This window comes from Nelumbo nucifera, chromosome 8 (assembly GCF_055504915.1).
Source record: "Nelumbo nucifera cultivar China Antique chromosome 8, China Antique-T2T, whole genome shotgun sequence".
In the NCBI taxonomy this organism is placed as follows: domain Eukaryota; kingdom Viridiplantae; phylum Streptophyta; class Magnoliopsida; order Proteales; family Nelumbonaceae; genus Nelumbo; species Nelumbo nucifera.
The window spans coordinates 19830807-19857671 of record NC_142656.1 but is presented as its reverse complement, the minus strand read 5'-3'; the positions used below and the strand labels follow the sequence as shown (position 1 = coordinate 19857671).

Here is a 26865-nt window from a genome sequence, read left to right as displayed (position 1 = left end):
TACATGGGAAGATAGCCTGAAAAGCTGTTCTGCATGAGATATATATACCTCTCAGACTTGAGATGTGTCGTTAAATATATTATTAAGGAATTGAATGGATCCTGTCAATTTCAATTGGTTGGAAAACAAAGCCAATTCCATTAAATTCATCAGCAGATTACGTACCAATAAGCTCCTTCGGAATACTTGTTCGTAAGATGTTGGAAAACAAGCGAAGCCTTCCTAATTACAATGATGTAAATTGTTACTCAACCCTTGTTCATGTCTGGTCTGTGGGTTATATATATTAATTTGCAATTTGCTGAGATGGTGAACCAGAGACCTTTTAATATTATTCCCTCGGGACACTTGAAGATTGATGAACTGTTCAAGATTTTCTGATATTTGGGCCGGTGCTCCAACTGCAAAAGCATGCAAGACCACGGTTGACCCTCATTACCTAATTTCAAGTCTCTACCATTACCCAAGTGGCCTCTTGCAACAGTTGTGTCAAACTTGGAAGCAAAAGAATTATTTCACGGAATGCACTCAAGCATGAATTAATGCTTCAAGTGCTGTGAGGTGGGTACGAGCGACCATCCTTAATTTGAGGAGGAAATTCAGATTAATTCGTTGTGTTTGAACTAGACTCTCTGTCTCTCTGTTTAGGGTATATTTTTTTCCTTTTAATTCCTCCTTTAGACATAAGAGTTAAAACAATATTTGATAGGAGATGGAGTTGTTAATTAATTAGTACTTTTTGAAAACAAATTAAGGAAAGGTTTTAGTATAAAGCATAAGCCTCAAGGGAGGTTTAATTAGTTTTTTCAAAAGTACTTCCTTTATTGATATTTCATTAAACCAGCAAATTAAAATGACAGCAATAACAACTAACTGAAAAGTGAAGGAACACAAACAGACTAAAGACCAAATACTATAGCACACAGGGCAGGAGACACAGTAGCAAACTAGAGATCTAAAACACTACAACTTAAGGAGGACTGTTATCAGTCTTGAACCCTAATGGATTTCAGGTTCGAAAATAAGAAGAAAGGTAAAGAGAAAAAAGGAGGAAGAGGGAAGAGAAGCAGTAGAACACAAGAGTTGAAAATGAGGAGCAGAAGCTTAATGTTCTACCGCCGCCACTTTAATTAATATTTATAAGTTATGCTCATTACATGGAAAGGACAGATCTGCCCTTAGTCTTTACATAACAAATAGAGCAAAAATAAGACTAAAATAAATAACAACTGAAACAACTAAATGACCAGTAGCTAACCCTAGGCAGACTAGAACACCTTCTACCATACGAACACAGTGGGACCGTAGCTGTGGGGCCCACATACATCAGTGTTCTCTACACTCCCCCTCAAGTTGGGAATAAATGTTTATCATTCCCAACTTGGATAGATCTGCCTCTAGCTTCTTCCGTGGTACAGCTTTGGTGAGGATATCTGCCAGCTGCATGTTGGAGGTGATGTATGGGAGACACACTTCTTGTGACGAGACCCTCTCTCGTACAAAGTGTCGATCAACTTCAATATGTTTAGTCCTGTCATGCTGCACTGGGTTGTGTGCTATATTAATAGCCGCTTGATTATCACAATACAGCATCAAGGGCTTCTCATACTCAATACCCAACTCCCCAAGTAGTGATCTCAGCCAAAGAATTTCAGCCACTCCGTTAGCCATTGACCTGTACTCAGCTTCAGCACTAGATCTGGAGACAACACTCTGTTTCTTACTCCTCCAAGAGACCAGGTTACCTCCCACAAGAGCACAATATCCAGAGGTAGACCTCCTGTCATCAACACTCCCAGCCCAATCGGCATCCGTATGGACTTCCACCTTCATGTGGCCATTGTTCTTGAACAGTATACCTCTACCCGGGCATCTCTTCAAGTATGCTAGTATTCTTTCTGCTGCTAGAAGGTGCGTGGTTCTAGGAGATGTCTGGTCTGGTAATGGTTAGGTAGTTCAGCTTGCCCAGGCAGAGAAGGAAGAGCCTGACTTCCCCGGAGGATGAGGACGAGGACGAGGTGGACCCCTGAGGCTAGCGGCTCTGCTTTTCTGTTCTTCTGATTACTGGTGGCTCTCGGGTGCCAAAACCTACTCTTGAAAAGATCTTCTTGGGCGGTTGTGCCCTTTTTTTATCTTTTGTTGAACTTTCTCGAGCTGTTTGGCTCGGTTTTTTTTTTATGGCATGGCAGTCAAATTTCTCTTTTCTTCTAAGTATGGTGTGCTCTTTTTATTTTTATTTTATTTATTTATTTATTTTTTTACTAAAGCGATCTCATCACTCGAGCTATTAGAGCTACATACCCAAAGTAGGATTTTTCGGTAGTCGGTGTTTTAGCCCTTAGGCTGAGGAGGTGATTTGTACTTCGGTTGGCCTTATTACCTAGCTAATATCAAGTTTACCATTATCAAGTGGCCTCCTAAGGATCTTGTAACTATTGTCCCAAACCTTGAAGCAGCTGGAGTTGATCTTCGACTCTATCATGACTACTTGAAAAGGATATTGGCGAATATGTTGATATAAGTAGTGATTCATTCAGTTTGATTGTGTGAATATTAGTGCTCTCTTTTAATTCTTTTCTTGCTTCTGCAGGTTCATGACACATCGAACCATTGCTTGAGTTTGCAGTCATGGAATTGTGGTCTCTGTTGGGATTTTCATGTCTCAAAAAAATATTATTTCTGTGTAAATTAAATGGTATTCACTTTTGATAAATGCTTCAATGCCTGTATGTGTGTCTTCAGGTTGTGTTTGAGTCCGTATTTCCTCCTCACACAGCACACACGTTGCAGAGTCAATGCACGGGTGCAAATGGGTATGAGCGACCATCCTTAATTTGAGGAGGAAATTCAGATTAATTCGTTGTGTTTGAACTAGACTCTCTGTCTCTCTGTTTAGGGTATATTTTTTTCCTTTTAATTCCTCCTTTAGACATAAGAGTTAAAACAATATTTGATAGGAGATGGAGTTGTTAATTAATTAGTACTTTTTGAAAACAAATTAAGGAAAGGTTTTAGTATAAAGCATAAGCCTCAAGGGAGGTTTAATTAGTTTTTTCAAAAGTACTTCCTTTATTGATATTTCATTAAACCAGCAAATTAAAACGACAGCAATAACAACTAACTGAAAAGTGAAGGAACACAAACAGACTAAAGACCAAATACTATAGCACACAGGGCAGGAGACACAGTAGCAAACTAGAGATCTAAAACACTACAACTTAAGGAGGACTGTTAGAACTGGTAGCCCTGTCTTTATTTAAAATATAAAGATCAATGATCGATCCATAGCAATCACAGCATCAATCCACGTATTGAGCAATCGCATGCAGTTTAATCATTTCCACATTACTGAGGCTGCAAAAGCAAATTAAAGCAACATTAAACAATTAATAATATAATCAGTACTGCTGCATGTAAGTAATTACTAGGATCTGAGCAAGTAGTCATCTAATTTAATTTGTCTCTACTTTAATTTCTGATGCATATTAAAGTAAAGAAATGAAGAGTTTGGATCGGTGGGACTTATAATACGTACCAACTCCCGAAAGGATCCACTCGTCGTCATCAGTGACGTTCCAGGCGAAAAATCCACGTAGTCCTTCCCTACTAGCATATTTAACCTTGGTTTTAATTGCCTTTACATCATCATAGCAAATCCAAGTTGATCCAGAATGACAGTAATTGGTCCCCAAGTCTGCTTTGTATAATATTGCTGCTTCGTTTTTCTGAATGAAGGCATCGATTTCTTTGTAAGACATTTTACCGTCAGCGGTAAAGGGGCCAATTGCTGGTGCACCCAGACCATTTCTTGCAGGGTCAGCGAGCTTAAATGCGAAGCCATAGAAATTCAAACCCATAACTATTTTATCACGAGCCAACCCGGCCCTAATCCAGGATTGGATGCAGGAACTCGTGCAGAGTCGGCCATGCCGCTCGTATAGAGGGGCATGAGAACTAGTAACCTGAAACGAATACGGCATGTAATAGTCATAAGCCTTAACGTTGACCCAGTCCAGATTCTCCTTCATTGAATCAACTGGGTAAGTTATTCTTGCACGGCCTGCACGACGTTCTGGGGAGTGATAAACAGATGCCGTTAAGAGCAATTCCGCCGGCTGGCTAGCGGAAGTTGCCTTGGCTTTCACGTTAGCTCTCCACTCCTTCAAAAGTAGACCCAGGTTAGTCGTATCATCAGTTTCGGTATCGAGGAAATTCCAGTCAAGGTTGAGCCCATCGAATGAATGTTTTAGAGCAATTTCTATGGAAGAATCAATGAATTCCTTCCGAGAAGTGGCATCACTTGCCATGGAAGAAAAATAGTCAGCTGGGGTGTTTTCTCCACCAATGGAGAGAAGGGTTTTAATACTCGGGTTGCTTCGTTGCAGTGTGGTTTTGAAGGTGGACAAAGTGATTTGGTCTTGGGGAGGGATTGTAACCTGGTTCTGAGGGTCTAAGTCTGCGAATGCATAGAAGAAATGTGTAAAGAAAGATGCATCAATGTCAGACACTGGGATTCCACTGTCTGGGAGCCAGTAGCCGGCCTTAACCACTGCCATGGAATGAAGCCGAAGGAGGAGAACGAACACAAAAGAGGAAAAGAGAGACTGTCCCCTATTTTTTTTGGAAGCCTGGAAGGGATAGTTTATCTGGATAGAATGCCTTTCAGAATGAGCATATTTATAGACAAAAAAGTCAATTCCATTCCTTAGGCCTGTTAATTAATGTTCCTTACTTCCTTAATTACAAAATGAAAAAGATATAAGACCGTAGGGGCATTCATTAATAATTGTTATGTTGTATTTTAATTCAAACTTCCCATAAGTCACATCACACATGCAAGTGTAGTAGGTCTCTACTTTGTCTCTCCTCACACTCACACTCACACTGGGGCGCCTCACATGCACATCGACGGTGCATTGGGAACATCTCCATCCATCTCCCGTGAATAATAACTTAAAAGTAAGTACGGGAGATGTTCTCCAGTCCCCACGCATGGTAGGATGTGCTTGTGAGGAGCAGATCCGGTCTCTGTTTGTTTGATCACATGGGAAACCAACTCTTTGCTAGTACACCTGAAGGCTTTATGCATGAAGATTTTGTAAAACCCTTGTTGGAGGAGCAAGGTGTGAAATCGATGGTGACAATTACGTTTTACGTTTTGTGGTTGTTGGCAAAATTTAATTAATGCATGTTATTGAGAGGTTTCCATAATCGAATGGATTAATTAGGTATTAATTTATAAGATGTAAGATGTGTTATAAAAATCCTGATAACTACCTCAGATTTGTCTCCATTCGGGAGACTTTTCCTTTTCTTTATTTTTTTTTTATTTTAAAAGTTGAATAATTTATTTTCAGTAACTACCTCAGATTTATCCTCATTTGGATTATTAATTTTAAAAGTTTAATAACCTATTTTCAATAATAATCAAATCAAGATTACGTCACACTAACATTTGTCTCTTCTGGACGGCATGTTCCACTTCCTTACGTTTTAGCAGCTCGCCACCAGCCAGTTCGGCACTCTGGTCAGCTCGGCACCTAATAGGCAGCTCGGCCCTTTGGTCACTTCATCACCTAATCTACCCAGTTCAGACCAATTCGGCACCTAACCTGCCCATCTTGCCTCAGTCAGCTCGACACCAAATCTTCCCCCAGTTCGGCCGAGTCAGCTCGGCATCCAGGTCCTCATCCAGCAAAAGTTCTCCACTTTGGCCTCTTAGTCATCGACCACTTGGAAGCAGACGAAATGACGAGGTATTTAGCACAAAAAATTGAGACTTGGCCAAAAAATTGATTCGTCAATTGGCGTCGTCTGTGGAACTCAAAGGCCAAAAATTTAGTTTCTCACCTTTTAGAAACTAAAAGCTCTCACATTCTAGTTTCCATTTTCTAGGAACTCAAAGGCTATGCAGGAAGTTGATGACCAATAGACTAAGCAGCTCTACCAACTTTATTTCAACTCGGATAAAGCCTCATCAGTCCTCTTCGCGAGGTACCCTCTATAAATATGAGCTCTTTGTGGCTTCCGCGGGAGTAGGCGGCCAACAGACTGCATGGACGCCTTTTCCGGTCGAGCCTTCCAAGGCTCCCGTGCGAGCTGTTGACCTAAAGTCAGTAGTGTTGCCCCCGTAGGTCGAGCTCCTAGTAGCTTCTTGTAGGAGTGGGTAACCGATGTCACTAACAAGGCTAATGCAGCGCAGCCGTAGCTCTAAAATGTCGAGTTGATAAAAGACCTCGGCACCACATAAGACCTAGTCGCCTCTTCGGCATGGGCAAAATCAAAGATCAAGGAGAGTGGACTACGAGTCGCTCCCAGAGCCTAAGGGCTAAAGTGCCGAACTGGCAAAGACAATGGCACCACAAAAAACCCAGTCGCCTCTTCGGCATGGGCAAAATCAAGGGTATGGAGAGTGGACCGCGTGTCACTCACAGAGTCTAAAGAATTGAATCGACACTTATGAGCTCATCGAATTAGTCATTTCAGGCCAAAAGGAGCAATCTACTCCATTCGCCGAGTTACTTTCAGCTCGGGAGTGGGGGGCAAATGATGAGGGCGGATTTGGCCCTCCAATGATATTGTGACACATGGCACCTCGGAACAACTAGGTGACACCTGGAACCACTTAGGCAACAACTTCCCTTAGCCAAGTTGATGGTGTCCCACCTGGTGGCCTGGCCCAAGCGCGACCTGGCGAACTGGCCTAGGCGCCGACCTGGCGGCCTGGCACAGGTGCGAACTGGCAGCCTAGCACAGGCGCCGACCTAGCATCCTGGCACAGGCGCCGACCAAGCGACCTGCGAGACGTGCTCGCCGACAAATTCAGCACACATATCCTAACACTCCTACTCTCCTTGGAAGTTGGCCCACGTACCGAACGATTCGGAGGGTGGTCAACATGCTTGGCGGTTGCCTCAAGGAATCACAGACCACTTAGATGACTTCTCGGAAATCTCGGATGCGGTGCATGAAACCCACGCCAAACTATGCCTATATAAAGGCACCAACCCCAATGGCATAGGGGGCAAATAAGCATATTCTATCTCTCATACTTTGTGATTTTTAGCTCGTTGTCTACTATGAGATTACTCACTTAAGCATCGGAGCGACCTCGTTGGGTTAGCCACCCCAAGTCCTCTGACATTGGTTCCTCGCAGGTCTAAAGAACTATGCCTATATTTATTGCTTGTTATATATAAGCAATAAATAAGTAAAATAACATAAACAAACTGTAAAATTTCCAATTATTTGATTAAGACATGTAAAAAATACATAAACTATCAATTATCCTTACATAAAATTCAAATTATTATTAAATCCAATATGTAATACATAAAGTTCATATGCTTTCCAACAATATATGGGTGGAAAGGATTGGATTTAGCCAAATACCATAGCCTATATACCCATACCTGTACAGGTTGTAGAATCCCAAAACTCGCCTCCTCCCCAAAATCTGTATCTGTCTTTCAAGCAAATAAAAAAAAAAAAAAAAAAAAACACACTATCAAGGCAGGTATGTGGATACCCAAGGGTAGGGTAAATATTAACATCCTAGCTCTTCTGCTATTTCCTCTTTTTTTTTTTTAAGTAAATCTCGTAAACAATATTCTAGCTACAACTAGGGGTGATTATTTCAGCCCGGCCCAGCCTAGCCCGGAAAATCTGGTTTTGGGCCTAGGTTTTTTGTTAAGGCCCAGCCCGCATCAGACCCACAAAATTTAGGACCGGGCTTGGGCATTGTTTTTTAGGCCCGGCCCGGATATTTAAAAATAATATAATATATATAATATAATATATATATATATATATATATCTTTATGTATATATGTTATTTAAAAATATTTGATAATTGATGTTTTATATATTAAATAGAGATTTGTAGGAAATTAAAGATTTTAATCCTACAGCCTTAGATATTACCAAATTCAAATTTAGTATTTAATGGAAAATAGAAATTACTAAACCTTAATCTTCTCGGCTGTCTCTCTCTCTCTCTCTCACCAATTTTACAAAACCATCGCCAATTCGGGCGGAAGTGATGAACCTTATCGGTTGGTAGCGTTATCTTCCAACTAACGCGGAAACGGGTGCTATCGTGACAAAAATCCCAGAACTGATCCGTGAAACCCACGAGGACACGACTATATAAAGGCTCCACCCGAGAGGTTCAAGGTACGCGTGATTATTCTGCTCTCTTGCTCTCTACACTCTAAAGCTTTCTAAGCTCGCAACAGTCTACTGATTTAAGCATCGGAGCGACCACGCCGTGCTAGAAACCCCGGGTTCTCTGATCATTTTGCAGATCAACTTTGTCCGTCGTCCGCCTAGAATCCAGATCACCTCCAGCAGGGAGCAGCTAGATCGCACTACATCATTTGGCGTCGTCTGTGGGAATCGCTGCAAAAAGCCTTTTTTCCACCATTAATCACAGAATCAAATCCATGGCATCATCCTCCAACAACGCCAGACAAAACAACAAAGCGAACGTCTCCGGGGGGCAGCCTCAGTTCCCGTCTGTCTGCATAGGTCAGTTCACCATACCGTTTACTGTGGCTGGGGTCCCAACACTGACCATGCCTCAAGCAACTACACAGGTAAACGCACCACTCCCCCCAGTAGTTGGCGCGACCTTTGCTTAACCATCTGTGGTTCCCCATGGAGTCGGGCAATCCCAGCTTGACGACCTGCTACACTGTGTCCGAGTCATTCAGGTCCAAATGCAACAGGTCCAACAGTATCAACACTATCAACAGCAAGTCCTCCATCATCTCTACCAGCAACAGTATCAGCAGGAATTCCCTCCTCTGCAACAAAATCAGCAACCGGTTCCACCTCGGCACCCAGAGGTACAGAACCAATCTCGTCAGCAGAACACTCGCTCTCCCCGTCGAGGCGAGACCACCCAAGTTCCACTTCCTCTTAGGAGTCAGGTCTCGTCCCGCGGCAGGAGGGATAGACAAGTCACCCCGTCCGCTTCACATGGCAACATGGTGAACAGGTCAGGAGATACACAGCCGGCTAGAGCCATTTTACCCCGGCCCTCGCATCATAAAGGTTCTTTTGCAGGGAACTGGTTCGTGGTTCTGGCCATAGACTCAAGGCGAGGCCCTTCCGTCCAAGGCAGTCAGCCTCAGCAACCAGAGTCACTCCGCGCCAGAATGGTACCCGAACACACAGAGGTCAGCAGCACCAATGTGGAGCTGATCAAACAACAGCAACGAAGGCGTCACAAGGCACGCCGATCTACAGTTCTTAGCCAGCTCACCGGGCCTAGCCAGCCAAAGCAGGTAAAAGGTAAAGAGGAGGTGAGCTCAGTAGCCAAAAAGACCCCTCCTCTCCTCTCCGGGTCATCCCCTCTGTCCTCCGAGCTCCTGGCGACCCCGATGCCGAAGGACTTCAAAATGCCTCTGCTGGACAAATACGATGGATCTTTTGATCCAAACGATCATGTGGACTCCTTCCAGTCCCAGATGCACCTAGCTGGGGCTGATGAGTCCTGCATGTGCGTGGCCTTCTCCACAACGTTCAAAGGAGTAGCTCGCACATGGTACAGGAACCTCGTGCCAGGGACATTCAAAAGCTGGACGCAGTTCGTAGAGATGTTCACCTCGCACTTTATCACTAGCAAGAAGTGCTTGAGGTCCCAAGAAAGCCTCCTCAACATAGTCCAAAGAGAAGGGGAGTCTATCAAAAGCTACATTAAACACTTCAACGACACCTTCTTACAGATCCCCGATCTAGACCCAGCTGTGAGGCTCACGACAGCGAAAAAAGGTATTACCCACACGGAATTCAAGTGGCATGTAGTGGCCAACATGCCGAAGGACATCGCCGAATTCCTCAAGCTCGCCGATCAGTTCATCGGGACCGAAGAAGAGATGAACCAGAAAAATGAAATTCCAGCGGAAAAGAGGAAAATAGAAGGTGACAACGGTGGCAGCAAATGAAGAAAGAGCAAGTCCCCGACCAGGGGAGGAAACAAATCCGGGAGCCGATCTCCTTCACGATCTCATTAGTCAAGTCGGCATTCCAGAACTCCGCCGATTGAAAGGACGAGCTACACGCCCCTCAATGCGAAGCGATGAGAAATTCTTATGGCGATCAAAGACGCCTCCTACGTGAAGTGGCCACCTCGGTTGAGGGGAGATTCCGCCACCAGAAACAGAAATGTATATTGTCATTTTTATAAAGACCACAGTCATAGCACCAAAAGTTGTTAAAATCTCCGTGATGAGATTGAAGAGCTCATCTGTCGCGGATATCTAAAAAAATTCATACAGAAAGGAGACAGAGATCAGGCTAACCGCCAAACAAACCGGCAGGGGGAGGAAAGAAATAATGCTCCCGAATCCACCAACGGGCAGAGTGAGCAGCCGCAAAGATAGTTACTAGAAGAAAGACCGATCCACGGAGTAATCAATATGATTACTGACGGATCCATCATCGCGGACTGCACCTCAACAACGGGTAAAGCCTCATTTACAAATGGAGCCTTAGTTACAAACAAAAAAAATAAAGAAGGCTGGTAGGTGCATTTACTAATATTTGTTTTGTTATATTTTAATTCAAAATTCGAATCAGTCCGAAGTCACATGCAAGTGTTTGGAACGGATATTGTATTCTTTAAAAAACAGCGCCATGTCAGCAATACCTCATTTTTTTTCTTTTGCTAGCATCAATATGCTAATGCATGCTGTGGCATTGAAAAATGCCATTGTGGCAAAAACCAGCAATAGTCCCAAAAAAAAAATATAACAAATCATTTATTTAAAAAACGATATTGGTTCCAAATTGTTGTTGGAACCAATATCGTTGACCAATATGGAACCGTTAGTCCATGGCAGCACACATGTTGACCAATAGGGATTATTATTATTATTGAAAAGGTTTTTTATATCCCAATTGTTGTTGGAATTTGAGAAAACTCCATCTATGTCATGATTCCATTGCCTATTGAGGTTTATGTATAACCTTCGGCCAATAAACACGTTTTGTCCTTAATTATTGGCAAAACTTAAATTAATGCATGTTATTGAGAAGTTTCCATCATCCAGATGATTAATTAGGTATAATAACTTCGAAGATGTTCCTGATAACTACTCCAGATTTGTCCCCATTCGTGTAAGACTTTTTTTTTTCTTTTTTTTTTTTAATTTTGTATGTTGTATACTTTATTGATTACATCTAACCATGATTTGTCTCTTAGAGAGGGCATGTTATATACACTTCTTTATGGAAAATTCATGATACCGAAAAGTAATTGTAAGGTTTCAATTTGTTCAAAGAAAAAGAAATAAATAATAACTAATTTTAAATTATCGTTTAAAGTTATTTAATATCAAAATAAGATTGAAACAAAAGATACCTATGCTTGTTAATAGTTATTGGATTGGACCAATTTGGTCCAAAATATTTATTAGATTGGATTGGACCTGGTCCATCGGTAACAAAATTATATTGAATTGGGTTGGATTAAGTCAATATCTAGTCCATTGATATAAGATAAGAATATATATGCCAATGGTCCAAAGTAGAAATGTATAATGACAAGAAAATCCTTCCCATAAATAACAAAATTAAAAGATCTTTCTATCAAATTTAAGTTTTGAAAAATACCAATGCCCAAATATATAGATTCTACAAATTCCAATTATCACATCTAGATCCCCATTTTCAACTGTAGCCTCTCTTCAAACAAGACTAGGGTTGAAACTCAGAATACCAATTTGTTTTCATAAAAAATAAAATTGTATTTTTGGTTCAAACAGAAAAAAAAAACAATATTTTATTAATAATAATTGATCATTAAACTTAGCTTCCCACTATTTCTTTCTTCCTTTATTTTTCTTGTAAAAATTGATCTCTACTCCTTTTATAGACTATTTGGACTTTCTACATTTTCTCCAAACATGATTATCCTATTTATGGACCCAAATAGCATAAAGGCATTTTGATCTTGCAAAACTCTAAATTGGTAATATCAGTGTATTTTTGGATTTATGAGAATTTCCAAAAATAATATGATGGCATTCTATTAACCCTTATGATAATATATAATGGAAGGATGTTTGTATTAAGCAAACATAAGTAATAGGAATCATCTTATTATCCTCACATTAAATAGATTTCTCAGCTGCTTTTTAAGTGGCTTCTGACAAAATGGAATTAACCTGTGATCCTGATCAATGCCATTAACCTCTTGTGATCCCCAACTGCTCTCCACCGCCACCGCCCACCACCACTTTTAATCTTTCATTCCACTCCACCAGGAAGTCAGGAACCCTCCCCGTTTTAGTTTAAAACTTTTTCAAGGCTCCAGTACAAAGTGTGTGGTTAAGTTTGGAACTTGGGTTCTAAACTTTCTAAGACTAAGACATCAACCACACCAAGTTGTCTCTGATGACAACAAGATTGCAAATATAGTTCCACATATCAACATACCATGTCAAAGCAACAAAATTCAAATCAATGGAAAGTTCTCCAAATCTTACAGAATCTGGTTCGGGGGAAGATATGAGAAGCCCCAGACAAGGATTTGTAATATATTTATCCAACTCTTAAAGTCTTGACAACAAATCCTAATAAACACAAGTGATAAAAGATCTTCTGTATTGGCTCTTGCCTGTCTTCCACTTCATATGAGATGGCCTCACTTTTTTGGAATCACCACTCACAGGCCAATTTGCACTTTCAGTGAGACAAAAGGGAGACCAAGTGGGCTCTCCAGTAACATTTGAAAGACCATTAAAACAAGGTGGAAATGATCAGAATGCATTAATTGCTTGTTCATTTTAGACAGAATGTTCTTCCCTCACAAAAGGGCTTCTCCAATATTCTTCCCTCTCTCTCGCTGTTAACATAATCTGTTCCAGAAGAAACACCAATCTGATTGTTTCCAACTGAATTCACAGAATGTTGTTTGAGCTTGTTTAAACATTAATTAATTACTTACCAGTTGACACATGCAGAAAGAGCTTAAGGTTATTGCATGCATCTCTTTGCCAAGGCCATAAGTCGACAGGGTCCTTGTGTGTTTGTGTCCATAACAACATCATACCTGAATATTTTGTTTTTAAATTATGAACCCATTTGAGGACTGAATTAGATAACTAAATATTGATTTATGAATGCCATCAAAAAAAGACAAGCCAATTATATATATTAAAAGAAGACGAACCTTTCATCAAAGGTTGTATTAGCAGCTGAGTTCAATATTACATCGACTTCTTCTGCAATGTCTTCAGCTAACTTTGCTTTTATTCCAATTAGATTCACAGATGTTTCCCACAACAGGAACTAATTTGCTCAACATGAAAGCTTCATACGATTTTCCACGGGCATGTTGATGGCACTTGAAAAGTTGTGTTCTTAAGATCTAAACATCTTTAATGAAGTAAAGAAAAATTTGAGACACCATGATAATTGATAATACTAGAACTGAACTTAAAATATAGAATCCTTCAATAAACATACTTCAGCCTTCAATCTGTTCATTGCAGATTCCTTGTTCATTACATCTGGAGACATCATCAAATTTCTAACTGGAGACTTCAGATTAAGCAAAGCTCGGTCAAATGGTCTATTCTGGGAAGCTGTTTGGCCCCATTTTCTAGCAAGGGGCTGGCATTCTGAGCAGCCTAAGTCTTTCAAGAGAAACAGATGAGGATAGCTCTGAGGAGCCAACAGATGAGCCAGATTCTGCTGACGTGTTGTCAAATGATCAAGCAAATACCAACACTTCCAGCCCAATGAAGGTTATCTTTGACAAGGGAGTGCACTCTGATTTGTCAGATTGTGGGCTTAGTGTTTTGGTGCAGGAGAAGCTAATGAATAACCCAGTTCCTATGAATTTCCCAGAGAACAATCACAAGGATCTGTCTGTCCATATGTCTAATAACAAACATCAGAGGAAGAACCAATTTAGCCGGAGAGTGAAATCTGGCCACTCAAACTATTGAGCTCCTGTCACAAAACGGCGGAGATTAACTGCTTGTAGTCGCAGTTTGAACAATTTCTCTGTAGCTCCAGGACAGGAGGAGCCCCATTGCCAGTCAGACTCACCTGATGGAAGTGAAAACATGGTTTCTCAAATGGGTATGTCTCTGGATAAGGCATCATCTACTAGCTCTTCTGCTAAAGACAATCCGGACAAGTGCTGCGACGGCATCTGCAAAGGCATTCCTGGCCAGAACTTTTTCGGCACAGAACTACCTCATGAGAAACCAAAACCCCGGACATTGATTGACCTGAACCTACCCATGTCCCACCGGATTTTGAAATTGATGAGCCCTTTTTCATGGAGGTGACAGACAGCCAGGATGACCCAAGTCAAGGGGGTCATCCATTCCATCTGAAAGACAGCACATGGAGGAGTCAGAGGTGTTACAAACCTCAAACAACATTGCTACCACAGAAGAGCAGCATATTGCAAATGCTAGGAGGCATATTGCAAATGCTAGGAGGCATAGCACTAGAAACCGGCCATTGACCACTAGAGCCTTGGAAGCTCTTGCTTCTGGATTCTTTAACACTAAACGGAGGAAGAGGAGCCCTGATGCTCTGTCGCATGAGAGCTCAATATCATTGTAGCCGTGTTTCATTTTCTCATCATTGACAAGAAAAATGAAGAAAATGACAAAAGCTTTATTGAATTGGCATTCTAATTTTATCTTTATTTTTGTAAATTAGGAAGGCGAAGTCCAATATACATGGGAAGATAGCCTGAAAAGCTGTTCTGCATGAGATATATATACCTCTCAGACTTGAGATGTGTCGTTAAATATATTATTAAGGAATTGAATGGATCCTGTCAATTTCAATTGGTTGGAAAACAAAGCCAATTCCATTAAATTCATCAGCAGATTACGTACCAATAAGCTCCTTCGGAATACTTGTTCGTAAGATGTTGGAAAACAAGCGAAGCCTTCCTAATTACAATGATGTAAATTGTTACTCAACCCTTGTTCATGTCTGGTCTGTGGGTTATATATATTAATTTGCAATTTGCTGAGATGGTGAACCAGAGACCTTTTAATATTATTCCCTCGGGACACTTGAAGATTGATGAACTGTTCAAGATTTTCTGATATTTGGGCCGGTGCTCCAACTGCAAAAGCATGCAAGACCACGGTTGACCCTCATTACCTAATTTCAAGTCTCTACCATTACCCAAGTGGCCTCTTGCAACAGTTGTGTCAAACTTGGAAGCAAAAGAATTATTTCACGGAATGCACTCAAGCATGAATTAATGCTTCAAGTGCTGTGAGGTGGGTACGAGCGACCATCCTTAATTTGAGGAGGAAATTCAGATTAATTCGTTGTGTTTGAACTAGACTCTCTGTCTCTCTGTTTAGGGTATATTTTTTTCCTTTTAATTCCTCCTTTAGACATAAGAGTTAAAACAATATTTGATAGGAGATGGAGTTGTTAATTAATTAGTACTTTTTGAAAACAAATTAAGGAAAGGTTTTAGTATAAAGCATAAGCCTCAAGGGAGGTTTAATTAGTTTTTTCAAAAGTACTTCCTTTATTGATATTTCATTAAACCAGCAAATTAAAATGACAGCAATAACAACTAACTGAAAAGTGAAGGAACACAAACAGACTAAAGACCAAATACTATAGCACACAGGGCAGGAGACACAGTAGCAAACTAGAGATCTAAAACACTACAACTTAAGGAGGACTGTTATCAGTCTTGAACCCTAATGGATTTCAGGTTCGAAAATAAGAAGAAAGGTAAAGAGAAAAAAGGAGGAAGAGGGAAGAGAAGCAGTAGAACACAAGAGTTGAAAATGAGGAGCAGAAGCTTAATGTTCTACCGCCGCCACTTTAATTAATATTTATAAGTTATGCTCATTACATGGAAAGGACAGATCTGCCCTTAGTCTTTACATAACAAATAGAGCAAAAATAAGACTAAAATAAATAACAACTGAAACAACTAAATGACCAATAGCTAACCCTAGGCAGACTAGAACACCTTCTACCCTACGAACACAGTGGGACCGTAGCTGTGGGGCCCACATACATCAGTGTTCTCTACACTCCCCCTCAAGTTGGGAATAAATGTTTATCATTCCCAACTTGGATAGATCTGCCTCTAGCTTCTTCCGTGGTACAGCTTTGGTGAGGATATCTGCCAGCTGCATGTTGGAGGTGATGTATGGGAGACACACTTCTTGTGACGAGACCCTCTCTCGTACAAAGTGTCGATCAACTTCAATATGTTTAGTCCTGTCATGCTGCACTGGGTTGTGTGCTATATTAATAGCCGCTTGATTATCACAATACAGCATCAAGGGCTTCTCATACTCAATACCCAACTCCCCAAGTAGTGATCTCAGCCAAAGAATTTCAGCCACTCCGTTAGCCATTGACCTGTACTCAGCTTCAGCACTAGATCTGGAGACAACACTCTGTTTCTTACTCCTCCAAGAGACCAGGTTACCTCCCACAAGAGCACAATATCCAGAGGTAGACCTCCTGTCATCAACACTCCCAGCCCAATCGGCATCCGTATGGACTTCCACCTTCATGTGGCCATTGTTCTTGAACAGTATACCTCTACCCGGGCATCTCTTCAAGTATGCTAGTATTCTTTCTGCTGCTAGAAGGTGCGTGGTTCTAGGAGATGTCTGGTCTGGTAATGGTTAGGTAGTTCAGCTTGCCCAGGCAGAGAAGGAAGAGCCTGACTTCCCCGGAGGATGAGGACGAGGACGAGGTGGACCCCTGAGGCTAGCGGCTCTGCTTTTCTGTTCTTCTGATTACTGGTGGCTCTCGGGTGCCAAAACCTACTCTTGAAAAGATCTTCTTGGGCGGTTGTGCCCTTTTTTTATCTTTTGTTGAACTTTCTCGAGCTGTTTGGCTCGGTTTTTTTTTTATGGCATGGCAGTCAAATTTCTCTTTTCTTCTAAGTATGGTGTGCTCTTTTTATTTTTATTTTATTTATTTATTTATTTTTTTACTAAAGCGATCTCATCACTCGAGCTATTAGAGCTACATACCCAAAGTAGGATTTTTCGGTAGTCGGTGTTTTAGCCCTTAGGCTGAGGAGGTGATTTGTACTTCGGTTGGCCTTATTACCTAGCTAATATCAAGTTTACCATTATCAAGTGGCCTCCTAAGGATCTTGTAACTATTGTCCCAAACCTTGAAGCAGCTGGAGTTGATCTTCGACTCTATCATGACTACTTGAAAAGGATATTGGCGAATATGTTGATATAAGTAGTGATTCATTCAGTTTGATTGTGTGAATATTAGTGCTCTCTTTTAATTCTTTTCTTGCTTCTGCAGGTTCATGACACATCGAACCATTGCTTGAGTTTGCAGTCATGGAATTGTGGTCTCTGTTGGGATTTTCATGTCTCAAAAAAATATTATTTCTGTGTAAATTAAATGGTATTCACTTTTGATAAATGCTTCAATGCCTGTATGTGTGTCTTCAGGTTGTGTTTGAGTCCGTATTTCCTCCTCACACAGCACACACGTTGCAGAGTCAATGCACGGGTGCAAATGGGTATGAGCGACCATCCTTAATTTGAGGAGGAAATTCAGATTAATTCGTTGTGTTTGAACTAGACTCTCTGTCTCTCTGTTTAGGGTATATTTTTTTCCTTTTAATTCCTCCTTTAGACATAAGAGTTAAAACAATATTTGATAGGAGATGGAGTTGTTAATTAATTAGTACTTTTTGAAAACAAATTAAGGAAAGGTTTTAGTATAAAGCATAAGCCTCAAGGGAGGTTTAATTAGTTTTTTCAAAAGTACTTCCTTTATTGATATTTCATTAAACCAGCAAATTAAAACGACAGCAATAACAACTAACTGAAAAGTGAAGGAACACAAACAGACTAAAGACCAAATACTATAGCACACAGGGCAGGAGACACAGTAGCAAACTAGAGATCTAAAACACTACAACTTAAGGAGGACTGTTAGAACTGGTAGCCCTGTCTTTATTTAAAATATAAAGATCAATGATCGATCCATAGCAATCACAGCATCAATCCACGTATTGAGCAATCGCATGCAGTTTAATCATTTCCACATTACTGAGGCTGCAAAAGCAAATTAAAGCAACATTAAACAATTAATAATATAATCAGTACTGCTGCATGTAAGTAATTACTAGGATCTGAGCAAGTAGTCATCTAATTTAATTTGTCTCTACTTTAATTTCTGATGCATATTAAAGTAAAGAAATGAAGAGTTTGGATCGGTGGGACTTATAATACGTACCAACTCCCGAAAGGATCCACTCGTCGTCATCAGTGACGTTCCAGGCGAAAAATCCACGTAGTCCTTCCCTACTAGCATATTTAACCTTGGTTTTAATTGCCTTTACATCATCATAGCAAATCCAAGTTGATCCAGAATGACAGTAATTGGTCCCCAAGTCTGCTTTGTATAATATTGCTGCTTCGTTTTTCTGAATGAAGGCATCGATTTCTTTGTAAGACATTTTACCGTCAGCGGTAAAGGGGCCAATTGCTGGTGCACCCAGACCATTTCTTGCAGGGTCAGCGAGCTTAAATGCGAAGCCATAGAAATTCAAACCCATAACTATTTTATCACGAGCCAACCCGGCCCTAATCCAGGATTGGATGCAGGAACTCGTGCAGAGTCGGCCATGCCGCTCGTATAGAGGGGCATGAGAACTAGTAACCTGAAACGAATACGGCATGTAATAGTCATAAGCCTTAACGTTGACCCAGTCCAGATTCTCCTTCATTGAATCAACTGGGTAAGTTATTCTTGCACGGCCTGCACGACGTTCTGGGGAGTGATAAACAGATGCCGTTAAGAGCAATTCCGCCGGCTGGCTAGCGGAAGTTGCCTTGGCTTTCACGTTAGCTCTCCACTCCTTCAAAAGTAGACCCAGGTTAGTCGTATCATCAGTTTCGGTATCGAGGAAATTCCAGTCAAGGTTGAGCCCATCGAATGAATGTTTTAGAGCAATTTCTATGGAAGAATCAATGAATTCCTTCCGAGAAGTGGCATCACTTGCCATGGAAGAAAAATAGTCAGCTGGGGTGTTTTCTCCACCAATGGAGAGAAGGGTTTTAATACTCGGGTTGCTTCGTTGCAGTGTGGTTTTGAAGGTGGACAAAGTGATTTGGTCTTGGGGAGGGATTGTAACCTGGTTCTGAGGGTCTAAGTCTGCGAATGCATAGAAGAAATGTGTAAAGAAAGATGCATCAATGTCAGACACTGGGATTCCACTGTCTGGGAGCCAGTAGCCGGCCTTAACCACTGCCATGGAATGAAGCCGAAGGAGGAGAACGAACACAAAAGAGGAAAAGAGAGACTGTCCCCTATTTTTTTTGGAAGCCTGGAAGGGATAGTTTATCTGGATAGAATGCCTTTCAGAATGAGCATATTTATAGACAAAAAAGTCAATTCCATTCCTTAGGCCTGTTAATTAATGTTCCTTACTTCCTTAATTACAAAATGAAAAAGATATAAGACCGTAGGGGCATTCATTAATAATTGTTATGTTGTATTTTAATTCAAACTTCCCATAAGTCACATCACACATGCAAGTGTAGTAGGTCTCTACTTTGTCTCTCCTCACACTCACACTCACACTGGGGCGCCTCACATGCACATCGACGGTGCATTGGGAACATCTCCATCCATCTCCCGTGAATAATAACTTAAAAGTAAGTACGGGAGATGTTCTCCAGTCCCCACGCATGGTAGGATGTGCTTGTGAGGAGCAGATCCGGTCTCTGTTTGTTTGATCACATGGGAAACCAACTCTTTGCTAGTACACCTGAAGGCTTTATGCATGAAGATTTTGTAAAACCCTTGTTGGAGGAGCAAGGTGTGAAATCGATGGTGACAATTACGTTTTACGTTTTGTGGTTGTTGGCAAAATTTAATTAATGCATGTTATTGAGAGGTTTCCATAATCGAATGGATTAATTAGGTATTAATTTATAAGATGTAAGATGTGTTATAAAAATCCTGATAACTACCTCAGATTTGTCTCCATTCGGGAGACTTTTCCTTTTCTTTATTTTTTTTTTATTTTAAAAGTTGAATAATTTATTTTCAGTAACTACCTCAGATTTATCCTCATTTGGATTATTAATTTTAAAAGTTTAATAACCTATTTTCAATAATAATCAAATCAAGATTACGTCACACTAACATTTGTCTCTTCTGGACGGCATGTTCCACTTCCTTACGTTTTAGCAGCTCGCCACCAGCCAGTTCGGCACTCTGGTCAGCTCGGCACCTAATAGGCAGCTCGGCCCTTTGGTCACTTCATCACCTAATCTACCCAGTTCAGACCAATTCGGCACCTAACCTGCCCATCTTGCCTCAGTCAGCTCGACACCAAATCTTCCCCCAGTTCGGCCGAGTCAGCTCGGCATCCAGGTCCTCATCCAGCAAAAGTTCTCCACTTTGGCCTCTTAGTCATCGACCACTTGGAAGCAGACGAAATGACGAGGTATTTAGCACAAAAAATTGAGACTTGGCCAAAAAATTGATTCGTCAATTGGCGTCGTCTGTGGAACTCAAAGGCCAAAAATTTAGTTTCTCACCTTTTAGAAACTAAAAGCTCTCACATTCTAGTTTCCATTTTCTAGGAACTCAAAGGCTATGCAGGAAGTTGATGACCAATAGACTAAGCAGCTCTACCAACTTTATTTCAACTCGGATAAAGCCTCATCAGTCCTCTTCGCGAGGTACCCTCTATAAATATGAGCTCTTTGTGGCTTCCGCGGGAGTAGGCGGCCAACAGACTGCATGGACGCCTTTTCCGGTCGAGCCTTCCAAGGCTCCCGTGCGAGCTGTTGACCTAAAGTCAGTAGTGTTGCCCCCGTAGGTCGAGCTCCTAGTAGCTTCTTGTAGGAGTGGGTAACCGATGTCACTAACAAGGCTAATGCAGCGCAGCCGTAGCTCTAAAATGTCGAGTTGATAAAAGACCTCGGCACCACATAAGACCTAGTCGCCTCTTCGGCATGGGCAAAATCAAAGATCAAGGAGAGTGGACTACGAGTCGCTCCCAGAGCCTAAGGGCTAAAGTGCCGAACTGGCAAAGACAATGGCACCACAAAAAACCCAGTCGCCTCTTCGGCATGGGCAAAATCAAGGGTATGGAGAGTGGACCGCGTGTCACTCACAGAGTCTAAAGAATTGAATCGACACTTATGAGCTCATCGAATTAGTCATTTCAGGCCAAAAGGAGCAATCTACTCCATTCGCCGAGTTACTTTCAGCTCGGGAGTGGGGGGCAAATGATGAGGGCGGATTTGGCCCTCCAATGATATTGTGACACATGGCACCTCGGAACAACTAGGTGACACCTGGAACCACTTAGGCAACAACTTCCCTTAGCCAAGTTGATGGTGTCCCACCTGGTGGCCTGGCCCAAGCGCGACCTGGCGAACTGGCCTAGGCGCCGACCTGGCGGCCTGGCACAGGTGCGAACTGGCAGCCTAGCACAGGCGCCGACCTAGCATCCTGGCACAGGCGCCGACCAAGCGACCTGCGAGACGTGCTCGCCGACAAATTCAGCACACATATCCTAACACTCCTACTCTCCTTGGAAGTTGGCCCACGTACCGAACGATTCGGAGGGTGGTCAACATGCTTGGCGGTTGCCTCAAGGAATCACAGACCACTTAGATGACTTCTCGGAAATCTCGGATGCGGTGCATGAAACCCACGCCAAACTATGCCTATATAAAGGCACCAACCCCAATGGCATAGGGGGCAAATAAGCATATTCTATCTCTCATACTTTGTGATTTTTAGCTCGTTGTCTACTATGAGATTACTCACTTAAGCATCGGAGCGACCTCGTTGGGTTAGCCACCCCAAGTCCTCTGACATTGGTTCCTCGCAGGTCTAAAGAACTATGCCTATATTTATTGCTTGTTATATATAAGCAATAAATAAGTAAAATAACATAAACAAACTGTAAAATTTCCAATTATTTGATTAAGACATGTAAAAAATACATAAACTATCAATTATCCTTACATAAAATTCAAATTATTATTAAATCCAATATGTAATACATAAAGTTCATATGCTTTCCAACAATATATGGGTGGAAAGGATTGGATTTAGCCAAATACCATAGCCTATATACCCATACCTGTACAGGTTGTAGAATCCCAAAACTCGCCTCCTCCCCAAAATCTGTATCTGTCTTTCAAGCAAATAAAAAAAAAAAAAAAAAAAAACACACTATCAAGGCAGGTATGTGGATACCCAAGGGTAGGGTAAATATTAACATCCTAGCTCTTCTGCTATTTCCTCTTTTTTTTTTTTAAGTAAATCTCGTAAACAATATTCTAGCTACAACTAGGGGTGATTATTTCAGCCCGGCCCAGCCTAGCCCGGAAAATCTGGTTTTGGGCCTAGGTTTTTTGTTAAGGCCCAGCCCGCATCAGACCCACAAAATTTAGGACCGGGCTTGGGCATTGTTTTTTAGGCCCGGCCCGGATATTTAAAAATAATATAATATATATAATATAATATATATATATATATATATATCTTTATGTATATATGTTATTTAAAAATATTTGATAATTGATGTTTTATATATTAAATAGAGATTTGTAGGAAATTAAAGATTTTAATCCTACAGCCTTAGATATTACCAAATTCAAATTTAGTATTTAATGGAAAATAGAAATTACTAAACCTTAATCTTCTCGGCTGTCTCTCTCTCTCTCTCTCACCAATTTTACAAAACCATCGCCAATTCGGGCGGAAGTGATGAACCTTATCGGTTGGTAGCGTTATCTTCCAACTAACGCGGAAACGGGTGCTATCGTGACAAAAATCCCAGAACTGATCCGTGAAACCCACGAGGACACGACTATATAAAGGCTCCACCCGAGAGGTTCAAGGTACGCGTGATTATTCTGCTCTCTTGCTCTCTACACTCTAAAGCTTTCTAAGCTCGCAACAGTCTACTGATTTAAGCATCGGAGCGACCACGCCGTGCTAGAAACCCCGGGTTCTCTGATCATTTTGCAGATCAACTTTGTCCGTCGTCCGCCTAGAATCCAGATCACCTCCAGCAGGGAGCAGCTAGATCGCACTACATCATTTGGCGTCGTCTGTGGGAATCGCTGCAAAAAGCCTTTTTTCCACCATTAATCACAGAATCAAATCCATGGCATCATCCTCCAACAACGCCAGACAAAACAACAAAGCGAACGTCTCCGGGGGGCAGCCTCAGTTCCCGTCTGTCTGCATAGGTCAGTTCACCATACCGTTTACTGTGGCTGGGGTCCCAACACTGACCATGCCTCAAGCAACTACACAGGTAAACGCACCACTCCCCCCAGTAGTTGGCGCGACCTTTGCTTAACCATCTGTGGTTCCCCATGGAGTCGGGCAATCCCAGCTTGACGACCTGCTACACTGTGTCCGAGTCATTCAGGTCCAAATGCAACAGGTCCAACAGTATCAACACTATCAACAGCAAGTCCTCCATCATCTCTACCAGCAACAGTATCAGCAGGAATTCCCTCCTCTGCAACAAAATCAGCAACCGGTTCCACCTCGGCACCCAGAGGTACAGAACCAATCTCGTCAGCAGAACACTCGCTCTCCCCGTCGAGGCGAGACCACCCAAGTTCCACTTCCTCTTAGGAGTCAGGTCTCGTCCCGCGGCAGGAGGGATAGACAAGTCACCCCGTCCGCTTCACATGGCAACATGGTGAACAGGTCAGGAGATACACAGCCGGCTAGAGCCATTTTACCCCGGCCCTCGCATCATAAAGGTTCTTTTGCAGGGAACTGGTTCGTGGTTCTGGCCATAGACTCAAGGCGAGGCCCTTCCGTCCAAGGCAGTCAGCCTCAGCAACCAGAGTCACTCCGCGCCAGAATGGTACCCGAACACACAGAGGTCAGCAGCACCAATGTGGAGCTGATCAAACAACAGCAACGAAGGCGTCACAAGGCACGCCGATCTACAGTTCTTAGCCAGCTCACCGGGCCTAGCCAGCCAAAGCAGGTAAAAGGTAAAGAGGAGGTGAGCTCAGTAGCCAAAAAGACCCCTCCTCTCCTCTCCGGGTCATCCCCTCTGTCCTCCGAGCTCCTGGCGACCCCGATGCCGAAGGACTTCAAAATGCCTCTGCTGGACAAATACGATGGATCTTTTGATCCAAACGATCATGTGGACTCCTTCCAGTCCCAGATGCACCTAGCTGGGGCTGATGAGTCCTGCATGTGCGTGGCCTTCTCCACAACGTTCAAAGGAGTAGCTCGCACATGGTACAGGAACCTCGTGCCAGGGACATTCAAAAGCTGGACGCAGTTCGTAGAGATGTTCACCTCGCACTTTATCACTAGCAAGAAGTGCTTGAGGTCCCAAGAAAGCCTCCTCAACATAGTCCAAAGAGAAGGGGAGTCTATCAAAAGCTACATTAAACACTTCAACGACACCTTCTTACAGATCCCCGATCTAGACCCAGCTGTGAGGCTCACGACAGCGAAAAAAGGTATTACCCACACGGAATTCAAGTGGCATGTAGTGGCCAACATGCCGAAGGACATCGCCGAATTCCTCAAGCTCGCCGATCAGTTCATCGGGACCGAAGAAGAGATGAACCAGAAAAATGAAATTCCAGCGGAAAAGAGGAAAATAGAAGGTGACAACGGTGGCAGCAAATGAAGAAAGAGCAAGTCCCCGACCAGGGGAGGAAACAAATCCGGGAGCCGATCTCCTTCACGATCTCATTAGTCAAGTCGGCATTCCAGAACTCCGCCGATTGAAAGGACGAGCTACACGCCCCTCAATGCGAAGCGATGAGAAATTCTTATGGCGATCAAAGACGCCTCCTACGTGAAGTGGCCACCTCGGTTGAGGGGAGATTCCGCCACCAGAAACAGAAATGTATATTGTCATTTTTATAAAGACCACAGTCATAGCACCAAAAGTTGTTAAAATCTCCGTGATGAGATTGAAGAGCTCATCTGTCGCGGATATCTAAAAAAATTCATACAGAAAGGAGACAGAGATCAGGCTAACCGCCAAACAAACCGGCAGGGGGAGGAAAGAAATAATGCTCCCGAATCCACCAACGGGCAGAGTGAGCAGCCGCAAAGATAGTTACTAGAAGAAAGACCGATCCACGGAGTAATCAATATGATTACTGACGGATCCATCATCGCGGACTGCACCTCAACAACGGGTAAAGCCTCATTTACAAATGGAGCCTTAGTTACAAACAAAAAAAATAAAGAAGGCTGGTAGGTGCATTTACTAATATTTGTTTTGTTATATTTTAATTCAAAATTCGAATCAGTCCGAAGTCACATGCAAGTGTTTGGAACGGATATTGTATTCTTTAAAAAACAGCGCCATGTCAGCAATACCTCATTTTTTTTCTTTTGCTAGCATCAATATGCTAATGCATGCTGTGGCATTGAAAAATGCCATTGTGGCAAAAACCAGCAATAGTCCCAAAAAAAAAATATAACAAATCATTTATTTAAAAAACGATATTGGTTCCAAATTGTTGTTGGAACCAATATCGTTGACCAATATGGAACCGTTAGTCCATGGCAGCACACATGTTGACCAATAGGGATTATTATTATTATTGAAAAGGTTTTTTATATCCCAATTGTTGTTGGAATTTGAGAAAACTCCATCTATGTCATGATTCCATTGCCTATTGAGGTTTATGTATAACCTTCGGCCAATAAACACGTTTTGTCCTTAATTATTGGCAAAACTTAAATTAATGCATGTTATTGAGAAGTTTCCATCATCCAGATGATTAATTAGGTATAATAACTTCGAAGATGTTCCTGATAACTACTCCAGATTTGTCCCCATTCGTGTAAGACTTTTTTTTTTCTTTTTTTTTTTTAATTTTGTATGTTGTATACTTTATTGATTACATCTAACCATGATTTGTCTCTTAGAGAGGGCATGTTATATACACTTCTTTATGGAAAATTCATGATACCGAAAAGTAATTGTAAGGTTTCAATTTGTTCAAAGAAAAAGAAATAAATAATAACTAATTTTAAATTATCGTTTAAAGTTATTTAATATCAAAATAAGATTGAAACAAAAGATACCTATGCTTGTTAATAGTTATTGGATTGGACCAATTTGGTCCAAAATATTTATTAGATTGGATTGGACCTGGTCCATCGGTAACAAAATTATATTGAATTGGGTTGGATTAAGTCAATATCTAGTCCATTGATATAAGATAAGAATATATATGCCAATGGTCCAAAGTAGAAATGTATAATGACAAGAAAATCCTTCCCATAAATAACAAAATTAAAAGATCTTTCTATCAAATTTAAGTTTTGAAAAATACCAATGCCCAAATATATAGATTCTACAAATTCCAATTATCACATCTAGATCCCCATTTTCAACTGTAGCCTCTCTTCAAACAAGACTAGGGTTGAAACTCAGAATACCAATTTGTTTTCATAAAAAATAAAATTGTATTTTTGGTTCAAACAGAAAAAAAAAACAATATTTTATTAATAATAATTGATCATTAAACTTAGCTTCCCACTATTTCTTTCTTCCTTTATTTTTCTTGTAAAAATTGATCTCTACTCCTTTTATAGACTATTTGGACTTTCTACATTTTCTCCAAACATGATTATCCTATTTATGGACCCAAATAGCATAAAGGCATTTTGATCTTGCAAAACTCTAAATTGGTAATATCAGTGTATTTTTGGATTTATGAGAATTTCCAAAAATAATATGATGGCATTCTATTAACCCTTATGATAATATATAATGGAAGGATGTTTGTATTAAGCAAACATAAGTAATAGGAATCATCTTATTATCCTCACATTAAATAGATTTCTCAGCTGCTTTTTAAGTGGCTTCTG

The 26865-nt window shown here is 41.3% G+C and overlaps 2 protein-coding genes across 2 annotated transcripts; both read right to left on the bottom strand.

The window, feature by feature from the left end:
* Positions 1-3049: 3049 nt before the first annotated feature.
* On the bottom strand, positions 3050-4662 carry LOC148789717 (class V chitinase-like). The gene is made up of 2 exons (XM_088892518.1): positions 3536-4662; positions 3050-3354 (listed from the first exon to the last, which is right to left on the bottom strand). The coding sequence occupies exons 1-2, from the start codon at positions 4554-4556 to the stop codon at positions 3335-3337; spliced, it is 1041 nt and encodes a 346-aa protein (XP_088748644.1). The 5' UTR covers positions 4557-4662; the 3' UTR covers positions 3050-3334.
* Positions 4663-17757: 13095 nt separating this feature from the next.
* On the bottom strand, positions 17758-19370 carry LOC148789716 (class V chitinase-like). The gene is made up of 2 exons (XM_088892516.1): positions 18244-19370; positions 17758-18062 (listed from the first exon to the last, which is right to left on the bottom strand). The coding sequence occupies exons 1-2, from the start codon at positions 19262-19264 to the stop codon at positions 18043-18045; spliced, it is 1041 nt and encodes a 346-aa protein (XP_088748642.1). The 5' UTR covers positions 19265-19370; the 3' UTR covers positions 17758-18042.
* Between the last annotated feature and the right edge of the window lie 7495 nt (positions 19371-26865).

Excerpts from the sequence above, each read along its gene's own strand:
- LOC148789717 (XM_088892518.1), bottom strand. The coding sequence starts at position 4,556 with ATGGCAGTGGTTAAGGCCGGCTACTGGCTCCCAGACAGTGGAATCCCA. Across the intron at positions 3,355-3,535 it reads GTGGATCCTTTCGGGAGTTG|CCTCAGTAATGTGGAAATGA; the intron begins GTACGTATTATA and ends TTGCTTTTGCAG.
- LOC148789716 (XM_088892516.1), bottom strand. The coding sequence starts at position 19,264 with ATGGCAGTGGTTAAGGCCGGCTACTGGCTCCCAGACAGTGGAATCCCA. Across the intron at positions 18,063-18,243 it reads GTGGATCCTTTCGGGAGTTG|CCTCAGTAATGTGGAAATGA; the intron begins GTACGTATTATA and ends TTGCTTTTGCAG.